The sequence below is a fragment of the Ascaphus truei genome, chromosome 2, assembly GCF_040206685.1.
Source record: "Ascaphus truei isolate aAscTru1 chromosome 2, aAscTru1.hap1, whole genome shotgun sequence".
Classification (NCBI taxonomy): domain Eukaryota; kingdom Metazoa; phylum Chordata; class Amphibia; order Anura; family Ascaphidae; genus Ascaphus; species Ascaphus truei.
Genome location: NC_134484.1, coordinates 64,865,346 through 64,877,883, shown reverse-complemented (window position 1 = coordinate 64,877,883; position 12,538 = coordinate 64,865,346). Strand labels below are relative to the sequence as shown.

General features: G+C 46.4%; 1 protein-coding gene across 1 annotated transcript in view; it reads left to right on the top strand.

The window, feature by feature from the left end:
• Positions 1-12,538, top strand: part of SPAG1 (sperm associated antigen 1) — an 81,724-nt gene that overhangs the window by 28,666 nt on the left and 40,520 nt on the right. Inside the window, exons 8-10 of the mRNA XM_075588471.1 lie at positions 2,495-2,601; positions 3,237-3,372; positions 8,196-8,336. Coding sequence (XP_075444586.1) covers positions 2,495-2,601; positions 3,237-3,372; positions 8,196-8,336 — 384 coding nt within the window. The remainder of the gene's footprint in view (positions 1-2,494; positions 2,602-3,236; positions 3,373-8,195; positions 8,337-12,538) is intronic.

The window sequence follows — 12,538 nt, the reverse complement described above, 5'->3', positions numbered from 1 at the left end:
TATACGTACAGTGCTTCCATTGCAGCCAGGAAGAGCAATATTATAAATAGACACTCCTGACCAGGATATCTACTAGAGAGTTGTGTTTGAATTAATTTAAGGTGTGTACTTCTATGAAATATATGATGGTGTTCAGGTATCGATGTGCATGTCACTTACTGTGCTCTTGCACATGCTGCAATTAACTGCTGTGCATAAATGTTAGTCTGGGTGACCATGTCTATTAGAAGACGTTCTGAAATATACAGCTGGAAAAAATCAATGGGCATAACATTCGTGTTCGATTTTTGAATCCCTGAAGTGGCAGTACCTGGGGACCTTTGTGATCTTTAAGTTTCAGGAGGTGCCCTGATGAGTTTACCTCCTAGAAGAGTCTTCTTAGTCTTGCACATCTCTAGTCCTATCCAAAATGCAGTTGCAAAAGTTTCAGCATTTTGTTTTTTATTTAAATCTTTATTTTTGCTAAATGTTTGGCCAAGCTACAAAAGACTAATTTATGTGGGATTTTGCAATGTTGCCAGGCAATGAGCAAAACAAGGTGCATGCGTCCTTTTTATACTTTCAGCCACTGTAGCTATTTTAGAGAATTTCACAAATTAGCAAAATGTGCACAAACGTAATGCTTCACAAATCGCCGGTAAACAAAAAGGACAGGTGTTATGTGGTTTGCAAACCTCTGCAAAAGTTTTGCACGTCTACCTAGGGTCAGAAGCTCCCCACTAATTATCAGATTGTGGTGTCACAAATTCTGCATTCGATTGAGGGCTATCAAGCTGAAACAGTCCAGCTTGATGACTGATGGGACAAGTGGTTGGGCTACTTGGGTATTGTGTCTTGAGCCCACACTGGCTAGTGTGGTGGTGATGATACAAGAAAGCAGATCCAGAGTCATAACTAAGATCACATTCTGATCCTGAGAGATCCATCAACTCAGACCTTCCCTACAAACACCTTTCTTGCCACTTCTGAGGTAAACTAAGAAAAGTTAAACAAAATGTATACAAATACATCAGAGATTGAATGGATCAGTGTAGGGACATGCCAACTATAAAGCCGACAATTGTAATCGCCCACACTAAATATAAGAAAATAAAGAAATTCAAAGTATAAAAAGTAAATGAAAAGAAAAAGAACGAAAATAGAACATAGTGTATGGACAACAACACAGGTTATTTATGAAGCCTAGTACTGTAATCACCCACACTAAATATAATCTAGCCATTCTGAAAAGGATGCAACAAAATAGCTTGATCTGTGTGGTTACAGATTACTATGTCACAGTTAACAACAACACACAAAGGAAGGTAGTTGTGTACTCTTTGTATAGTGCATGGCAGAGACATGTGCCATGTGATGATCAATGAGCCGGCCTTAGTCTTTGCGGGGTCCAATGCTGCATGCTAGCAGCGGGGCCCTCGTGTATATTAAAAAAAAAAAAAGTTGAGGGAACTTAACGAGCAGTGTCACGGCGTCATGATACAATGAGAACGCTGCTTACACATACAATAGAACAATAGACACATGCACACACATATATACATATACTGTACACACACACACTGTTCAACCATCATACAGTACAAACACACCATCCATGCATCTTATAAACACACACACACACACACACACACCAATTGCCAGTAGCACACAGCGGAGAGGAGCCAGCCCGAGAGTTGAGCTACTGGGGTCTGCATCGTCACCTGCTGGACGGAATCTACAGTGAGCCACACACAGCCTCTTTGCTACCGGCCCACATTTTTTAGATTTTACCAACACACATACCGCTCTCTGCCGGTTCGGGGGCCCCGCGCTCCCTCCTTTGGGCACCGGGATCCAACTTCCGACCGGAGGAAGGAGCTGGAGGAGGGGGGCCCTGTGTCGACAAGAGGAGGAAGCGCGGAGCCCGGGTCCGAGGCAGCCGCCTTGCCCTAAGAGTGGCCCTGCCTGCCAGTGTGGATGGGAAGCCCCATGTGTTTTGGCACAGACATGTGATCACCCTTACTGGCTGTCGCTGTGATCGCATGGTACGGATCCCCTCTGACTGATGCTGTGGCTGGGTCTTCTCTACTATTGCACGTGGCTGTGGGACTGCAGCAGGAGTCACGCAATGGTCAATGAACTTCACAAGGGCCTACACAGTACCGGCCCATGTCAGTTTCATTGAACGTCTAAAGGGCAATCGGACTTAAGTGAAAGTGAGCACATATACTAACTAGATCTTACTAAAATTACCAGTTGTCAATAAACTTTAACAGGTTATTAAATGTAACCATATACATAGAATACTTAGCTACCATAATAAGAAAGATATATTAATCTTTTGTTTATACAGAAAATATATTCATCCTCCATTCTTACCCCAATGGAGAGGATAATTTTGTGGACCATGAGAAGTAATTTTTTTCCAGCTTTTGTGATGCAATGTATCTGATTCCATAAAAAGTAATACCTGACGTTTGGTTACTAGATAATTGTAACCTTTCTAATATTTTAGCTCTCTTACGACGCGCTACAGTCCACAAAAACCTATGCAACTACCGGGCCGCAGCAGTGGATCTGAGGAGAGTATTGCACCACGAACCAGACAATGCTGCAGCCAAGGTAAAAAGAGAGCAACTCCATGGGGTGGTTTGCAAAGGAACAATAAATGTTTTAAAGAGTACCAATGGCAGTGAGGGGTTACATCTAGGCGATTGATGCCTTTTTTCACGAGAATGAAACACCTGTAAGTATTTTGAAACCATTTTTTTTATGTTCTAAACATGTTAAGAGGTGTTTGATTTCCTCTGGCTATTCCCCTTTGCCTGACGCCACTGTGTGTTTCAACAAGAGTTTGCAAAGCCAGAGCCTCACTTACTCCCCCTCCCCCCCACACTCCTTTCTTTATTGGTTCTGTTCTACGGTCGGGGGGGGGGGTCAAGGCTACAAAAAACTCTTGATATGTTAACCTGGTTAGATTATTTAAAGGAAAACGGAATTGTTAAATGGTTTACTTAAAGGTGTTTTATTTGACCTGCGATCGATTTTGCATCTTTAATCAAACATGCAATGCTGCCATTTTGTCCCTTGAGTAAGGTCACTTTATGTGCATATACTGTAGGCTGGTCAGTTTACAGGTTTAAAGAAGTCCTCCTGGGATAAAAAAAAAGAACAATAGGTTTCAGTAATCTTCTTTCCAGTACTGATCTCACACTACCAGCACAACGTTAATCTCCCAAGTTACTGTTTCCCAACAGAAAATACTGGTTGAAGTTGATCAGAAGCTGCAAGTTGTTGAAGAGGAGGCTCCAAGAAAAGGGAAAAGAATTATCATTCAGGACATAGAAGGTTCAGATGAAGAAGAGGGGGGAGGAAAAGCCAGCTATGACCAAGGTAATATTATTATATAGGTTCTGTCTTTTTGAAATTACAGTGATGAGATAAGAGTGAATTCCCACTTGGCGAAATATGTCTAATAACAGTACAGGCATACCCCGGTTTAAGGACACTCACTTTAAGTACACTCGCAAGTAAGGACATATTTTCAATAGCCCCATACCCCTGTGTTCGTTCGCTCGCTTCGTGAGTACGGATACTTATTCTGCCCTATAGACCGCCGTAGTAGTGATGCGCTGATTACCCTCGCCCAATAGGCAAACGGCAGCTCAATCTGAATATGTTCTGTATACAGTGGCGGCACATCTTATTCTTACATTTCCCGCACAGCTGGATGCGTGCGGGCAGCGTGGTGACTTGGCTGTCCGTGCGTCACTGTGACGTCACTGTCACGTGCGCGCCCGGCTTCCCCGACACCCCTGATGTTTGAAGTGAGGTAAGCGGGGGTGCGGGGAAGCAGAGGGGCACAGCAAGAGCAGCTAGGGGGTCGGGAAGGGGGAGCAAAATGCCATGCGAGGGGAGGGGGGTACACGGAGGAGATACGGCGGCGCGCGGTCTAGACCCGGCGCCAGCCGGAGTAAATCCCGGCCAATTAGTGGCAAAAGTTAGAATAAAGTGTGCCGCAGCAGTATGACAACTCTCTGTTGCCTATACTTTTGCTATGCTGGAATAGATAAAGGCCTAGGACCACAAGTCCCAGAATCCTTTGAGTGAAGTAGGAGGTCATATGATTGACTTGCCAATCTATGCAGTATTTCCCAGGGCTGTAATCATTCCCTCGGAGTAAGGACCTGCATCCACTGCTTTGCACTCTCTCTCCTTCCTGCAACCACTGTGCCTCTGCCTCTTGCATCCTCTGCCCTTCTCCCTGCCTCCTGGAGCCACTACCCCTGTCTGTCTTCTGCATCCATGGGCCCTCTCTCTCCCTCTTGTCCTCTCTCTCCCTCCTGCACCCATAATTCCTTTTCTCTCTTCCTCCTGTACCCACTGCCCCTCTCCCTCCCCTGCACCCACTGCCCCTCTCCCTTTCTCCCTGCACCCACTGCCCCTCTCCCTGCACCCAGGGCCACCAACAGAAATCATGGGCCCGGGACAAATAAAAGGACCAGCCCCCCCCCCCCCGAACCCATAGCGCACCTACCACGAACAAATATCTTTTAGCGCGCAACTTTTACTTAACTGTTTTTTTATTGTGATAGAGAAAAAAACATTACAATTCAACCTGTTTATTTTTATATTTTCAACAAAAGACATGTGACTGCCTGCGTGAGTGGGTGGGTGAATGACGGTGGGTGGGCGAATGACAGTGGGTTGGTGGGTGGGCGAATGACAGTGGGTTGGTGGGTGGGCGAATGACAGTGGGTTGGTGGGTGGGCGAGACTAGCGGGCTAATCGGGCTGAACTGCGCGTGGGGGAAGTTGTGTTGGGGTGCGTGCGCGGGGGAAGTTAGGTTGGCGCCAGGGCCATCTTAACAACATTAGGGGCCCCGGGCAAAGCAGTGCACGGGGCCCTTCCTACACAATCACTCACATGAATAAAAATGTAAATTAACGATTTGTTAACGAATAGTTAATATCCCCTGAATATCTAGTTTACAATTTATTCTGATCTTACTGTTACAGTGTTATTCATAAAACAATCTTTTATATAACTTTTACAATACCTCACAAGAGAAACATCACTTTGCAAGCTATAACTGCAGCACAGTGAAAAAACTCAACCTGTACCCCTTTTTTATCTTAAGAAATATCACAATAAAGACGGTCACTGGTATATACTTCTAACCTATGCAGACTGTTGTTCCCAGCCTCCCACGCGCTCACTAGCAGCAGCAGGCACCGGAAATGCTGCACTGCTAAGCTGCAAGCGGTTGTGACGCAAGCCAGGCGGGCGGAGAGCGAGCGAGCGGAGCCAGAGTGCCACTTCCGGGCGGGGGAGAGTGAGCGGAGCTGGGGGTTCCACTTCCGGGCGGGGGAGAGTGAGCGGAGCCAGGGTGCCGGGCGGGGGGAGAGCGAGCTGGGGTGCCGGGCGCCGCAGCGGGGGGAGAGCGAGCCCTCCTAGCTAGACTAAGAATGGAGATTTTACATTTTTAGCATTGGTGGGTAGGGTTGCCAGGTGACTTGTCCAAAAATACTGGACACAATGGTAAAAGTTGCGCGCGCCCCCGATACATATATAAAAAAAAAACACGATCCCGAATACATATAAAATATACCCCTACCACCCCGCATATTATATATATAATCCCCCACCACCACCCTCATATATATTAAATATACCCCTACCACCCCGCATACATATATATATAGATATATATATCTTATCTATATATTTTTTTTTTTTAAACGTCGTATGTGCCTGTCCCTATGGGCAATCTGATTGGTCTGTAGGTCTGTCACTCAGCCTTTGGCCAATCAGATTGCTCCGTGGCCCGCCCCCCTCTCACTGGCTTGCTTGCTTCTGTGGCCTCGACCGGCCCTCCTCCTCCTTGCACCGCCGCCCGGCCACTCTCTTCTTCTCCCTCTCCCTCCTGTTCTCTGTCTCCCGCTGAGTCCCCCTGCCCCAGGGTATCACCCCCACCGGGTATTGCCCCCCCCTGCCCCCGGGTGTCACTATACCCCCCCCATTGCCCCCTGTGTAGGTCCCCCCTCCCTTTCCCCAGTGCCCCCCTGTCACCTGCGTGTTGCACGTGTGCTCCGTGGCGCCATGTGCCCAGAGGACTGTGCTGCATGCTCTGCCCCCCACGTCCGGGACCACGGCTGCTCCCGCTCCTCGGGCAGCTCACCGTCCTTCTGACGCTGACTCACGCACACTACGGGTCGCCCGGCGGCCTGCGCTGCATGCTCCGCCCCCCACGCCCGGGACCGACCGGGCGGAGCGCGGTATATATATAATCCCCCACCACCACCCTCATATATATTAAATATTAAATATCCCCCACCTCCCCAATTCATATAAAATATCCCCCCACCTCCCCAATTCATATAAAATATACCCACACAACCCCCATATATATAAACATACTCCTACCACATATATATATATATATATATATATATATATATATATATATATATATATATATATATATATATATATATATATATATGTATACATTACCGCATAGCAGCAAAAAGGGAGACAGCACTCAGGTGAATGAAAATAAATGTATTAAATACAGCACATAACTCCAACGTTTCGATCCCACAGGGGGATCTTCCTCAGGGTGGTGGGATCGAAACGTTGGAGTTATGTGCTGTATTTAATACATTTATTTTCATTCACCTGAGTGCTGTCTCCCTTTTTGCTGCTATGCGGTAATGTATACTTTTATTATTTATATGGGACATGCACCTATTCATTATTGAATTTCTATTGGAGTGCCAGTGATTTTTTATCACACATATATATATATATATATATATATATATATATATATATATATATATGCCTACCACTCCCATATATATTAAATATACTCCAACCACCCCCATATATATTAAATATACTTCAACCTCCCCCATATATATATTAAATATACCCCTACCACCCCCATATATATTAAATATACCCCCACCACCCCAAAAAATATAAAAATATGCCCCACCACCCCCATATATATATTAAATATGCCCCACCACCCCCATACATATTAAATATTCCCCCACCACCCCCATATATATTAAATATACCCCCACCACCCCAAAAAATATAAAAATATGCCCCCACCACCCCCATATATATATTAAATATACCCCCACCACCCCCATACATATTAAATATGCCCCCACCACCCCCATATATATTAAATATACCCCCACCACCCCAAAAAATATAAAAATATGCCCCCACCACCCCATATATATATATTAAATATACACCCACCACCCCCATACATATTAAATATACCCCCACCACCCCAAAAAATATACAAATATGCCCCCACCAACCAATATATATATTAAATATACCCCCACCACTCCCATACATATAAAATATACCCCCACCACCCCCATATATATTAAATATACTCCTACCACCCCAGTGCATATTAAATATACCCCCATCAACCCCATACATATAAAATATACCCCCACCACCCCCATATATATTAAATATACTCCTACCACCCTAATACATATATATACACCCTCACCTACCCCCACATTGTACTTTACCTATCTCCTGCAGGACACAAGACAGCACAGAACATGTCTCTGGCCCGCCGGGGTGTGGGCTCCGCCCCTGCTATCCTCTGGTTGGCTGTCCTCTCCTCCAATCAGGGACAGCACACCAGTCCTCCTTGCTCTGCCCAGCCACCGTCCCGGCCCTCCCTCTCACTGCCCCCGCCCTCTCAGCATTGGCACGCGCAGGGAATCCCATGGCACATCCCCTTTATCCCACGTTGGGAGCCGAGGGGTGGGAGCGGGGGATGAGCGGGCCCACAGGCAGCGGGCCCACAGGCAGCAGTCGGGCCCACAGGCAGCAGGACGAATACCATGCTTGCCCTGCGCATGCGCAAGGAAGAATCGCCGCCATTTAAAGGCATGGCCGGGCCCCCCTGACTCTCGGGGCCCGGGACGCCAGTGCCCTCTGTCCCCCCCTGTTGGCGGCCCTGCCTGCACCCACTGCCCCTCTCCCTCCCACCACTGCCCCTCTCCCTCCCTCCTTCCCTCCACTGCCCCTCTCCCTCCCTCCTTCCCTCCACTGCCCTTCTCCCTCGCTCCCTGAACCCACTGCTCCTCTTTTGTCTGTTCTGCACCCACTGGCCCTCTCTCCCTCACGTCTGCATCCACTGCCATTCTCTCTGCCTCCTGCAGCCACTGCTCCTCTCTCCTGCACCCACTGCGGTCTAGGACATTTGGTTGCGGCCTTTTCGCCTCTAACATATGCCCGTTGGCGTATCGTTGTGACCCATCCCGCGCCTGGAAGCTGCCAACGCCAGCCACCTCGCCACGAAGGTAAGTGCCCTACCCTAAAACTTCCTACCTGAAGCCCTTACCCTAAACCTCCTTAAATGAACCCCTACCATAACAACTAAAACTCTTAAATGAACCCCCTATCCTAACCGCTAAAACCCTTAAATTAACCCCCTACTCGAAGCTCTAAAACCCCTTAAATTAACCCCCTACCCGAAACAGTACTAAAACTTACCTTAGAAGCAGCCGTTGGCGGCGTGGTGAGTTGTGGCGAAGGGTCGGCAGCCATTTGGTCACAGCGAAACAGCCACGACCAAATGTCCCATTCCGAGCCACTGCTCCCCTCCCCCACATTCCTGCGCTCACTGACACTCTTCATCACACCCTGCACCAACTGACTCTGTCTCCCACACTTCTGCACCCACTACCCTTCTTTCAGCCATAAACACAAATTTAAAAAAAAATGTAATGCATATCTATGGGGCGCATGCACGACGCTGAGGTGAATGGCAACTTGCTGAGGAGGCTCCGCTATCGGCCAGCACCATTATCTTACAAACAAAGCACAAAGGATCGAAAGAGTGACCTAAATGCAAGCGGTGTCCGTGGGAACATACCGGCCACCTTTTGAAATGCCTCCAAAGCACAAACGGCTGAATAAACAACTAGAATCAGCTGATTTTTTTTTCAGATGACAGGAGAGCCCTGCAGCGCTCTCCGAAGGTGGCTCCTCACCATGTGTTGACTCCAACATGGTGATTGAGTGAGACATGAGCAACCAACCTACAACTAAAAAGATCTGACAGACCTGTTTGAGAATTTTACAGGTTTTCTTAAGGCTGAATTGGAGAATACCATAAGAGAAGTGCACCGTGATTTCACCTCACTTGAAGTTAGAACTGATAATATTGAAACTAAAATGGATGACAATTAAATGAACAGGGAGGAGGAACAACTTGATGAACTCACCGAAAGACAGGAAGATCTAGACAACCGAACCAGACGGAACAATTGATGGATCCGTGGGGTTCCTGAGGGCCCCAGAGACAATTACCTCCCTGAGATGGCCCCTGGCAGGTTCCTGCTGGATAGAATACACACTACCTTGCGGTCAAGGTCCAAAGCAGACCAGGATCCTCAAGACATAACAGGTCATTTTTTTGTAAAACCAAAGAAGTGATACTGTTTGCTTCAAGATCACAGGCATGCATCACGTTTGAGGGCCATTGCACCATGATTTTTGCTGATATATCTATTTATTTATAAAATGTTTTACCACAAAGTAATACATTGAGAGTTACCTCTCGTTTTCAAGTATCTCCTGGGCATAGAGTTACGATGACAAAAAATACATGGTTACAAGTACATAGTTACATATATGAACAGGGTATATATTATATACAAGACATTGCATACACAGTTAAAGATAATATATATTATAGGCGTATGTAACAGTTAAAGACCAGATTAAAATGTGAGACAGCTTTAGTTTTGAAAGAACTTAGACTGGTAGAGGCTGTGAGAGTCTCCGGTAGATTGTTCCAGTTTTGGGGTGCACGGTAAGAGGAGGAGCGGCCGGATACTTTGCTGAACCTTGGGACCATAAACAGTCTTTTGGAGTCAGATCTCAGATGATAAGTGCTGCATGTGGTAGGGGTGAGGAGCTTGTTCAGATAGATGGGTAGCTTGCCCAGAAAATATTTGAAGGCAAGACAGGAAAGATGAACTTTGCGCCTAGACTCAAGTGATGACCAATCTAGTTCTTTGGGCATTTCGCAGTGATGTGTGTTGTAGTTGCATTGGAGAACAAAAAGGTATATTGAATTGTAGAGGGTATCAAGTTTGCTAAGGTGGGTTTGGGGCGCCGAGCCATATACTATGTTCCCATAGTTGGAAATTGGCATTATCATCTTCTGTGCGATACGCTTTCTGACCAGCAGACTTAGGGAGGATTTGCTCCTGTAAAGTACACATAGTTTGGCATAGGTTTTGGATATCAGGGTATCAATGTGCATCCCAAATGTAAAATGGGAGTCAAACCATATGCCCAAGTATTTAAAACTAGTAACAGAAGTTAAGGTGGTATCTGGAGCTTGGTCATTAGAATCTTTAAAAATGTAGCGCTGGTCCCAAATACCATTATTTCAGTCTTGTCAGTGTTTAAAAACAGTTTGTTTTGGGAAATCCAATTTTCAAGTCTCAATAAGTCAGATTGAAATATGTGTTCAAGGTCGGAGAGGCTAGGGCTGTGTGCATATATAAAATTATGTCATCTGCATACATGTGTATTGAAGCTCCGTTACATGCTGTAGGAAGATCATTGATGAACACTGAGAAGATTAGGGGCCCCAAAACACAGCCTTGCAGGACACCACAGGTGATAACCAGGGGTTGGATTTAGAGCCTGAGATAGACATATGTTGGGATCTACCTGATTATGTAGCAATGTAACCAGTTTAAAGCATGCTTCAACAGTATCAAAAGCCTTTGCAAGATCTAGGAATATTGCACCAGTGAGTTGTCCCCTTTCCATTCCACACTGGATTTCATTGCAAACTTTTAGCAGGGTAGTTACCGTGGAGTGTTTGGGTCGAAAGCCAGATTGGAATTGGCTAGGGAAATTTTTCTTGGTATAGTATGTATTTATGTATGTCTTTATATAGCGCCATTAGTGTACATAGCGCTTCACAGTAGTAATACATGTGACAATCACAAATAACAGGTCATGGGAATAAGTGCTTCAGACATAAAAGTAATATTTCGGAAGAGGAGTCCCTGCTCTGAGGAGCTTACAATCTAATTGTTAGGTAGGAAGAACGTAAAGAGACAGTAGGAGGGAGTTCTGGTAAGTGCGTCTGCAGGGGGCCAAGCTTTGTGTGTAATGTATCAATTATATTGATGTGATGTTCACAGTTCTTTTCTTTGCCCACATCCACAAAAGGAAGTGCTAAACTTCAGCACGCCCATTCATATTGGTGGAGTAGCATTATTTTGTGAATCTGGACCTGAGAGTGATTTACCCTTTTTAAAGATAATGTGGTTCTTAGTGAAGTTCCCACGGCGACATTAATAACAAGGACTTTTCTGTAGAGAAAAATGCCTAAAGCTGCTCCCATACAGCCTTCGACCGTGCGGAGGCGTGCGCGCATGTGACGTCACCAGCATGAAGCGGAAGCGTTTGGTGGACAAGCTAGATGCCCCGTGGGGGCGTCTAGGGTGTTCCTGTGATGTCACAGAACTTGTTGGCATCTCATTGGGCGAACCGCTCACGTGACCTGCCCGCCGCGCCGAGGAATTAGTTTGAACTGATTCCTCGTGCACCGCACGCCCCCACCTGCTTTCACACGCGCAGTCTATGAGCGTGATCAATGCCTTAAGGCAAAGTGATCGCACTGCTGCACGCTCACGCCTCTGCGCAGTCTTCGGCTGCATGGACGCCGCCTTAAGGTGCAATCACAGTCGGTCAGTTGACTTCCTTAGGAAATTTGTCTTGGTATAGTAATCGCTTAGTTGGGAGTGAACACATTTTCCCATGACTTTGGATAGTATTGGGAGAAGTAGGAGTAAAAGAATACTCCTTGTTAAAGGACCGCAGGTCCGAAACGCGTAGGAGTGCGGCACTTACCCCTGTGGGTGATGTTATTTTGATTAATAAATTCATTTTTTTAACCACCTGGCTCCCTGGCAGTGCGCTGCTGTTTCTCCTTTTTCTCTACATTGGATCTTCTCATCAGCGGCTGGACACGCCATCAGGGACTCTTGCAGGCTCAGGAGTGGGTAAGCAATCAACTTCATTTCTTATCTTTTACAATATGTGCAATACCAGTTTTCATTTAGTTTGACTCCAATGAGTTAACTACAAGTGGATTTATTTTTCATCTTATTGGTTCACTTCAGGAGACACTTTATCAAGTGACTGGTTTGTTATTTTTGCTATTCTTCAGACCCACTCCTCAATAGATAGGGTGACCACCCGTCCCCCTTTTGCCGGTACAGTCCCGGTTTTTCGAGAGCTGTACCGGTTTTCTGTGTGTACCGGAAATGTCCCGGATTTTCTCCCTGGTCCCGTTTGTGTTGTACTGTAGATGCGGTGGCGGTGCGCGGCCAGGATGTGGCAGCCCGGCCGGTGAGTATTTTTTTGAATTTCAGGGGGTTGGGCTTCTAATATGCCGGGCTGCAGGTGATTGGCTGGAGGATGCGGGGGCGGGGCTTTCTCCGCTTCCTCACACGATCCCCGCGGCCCG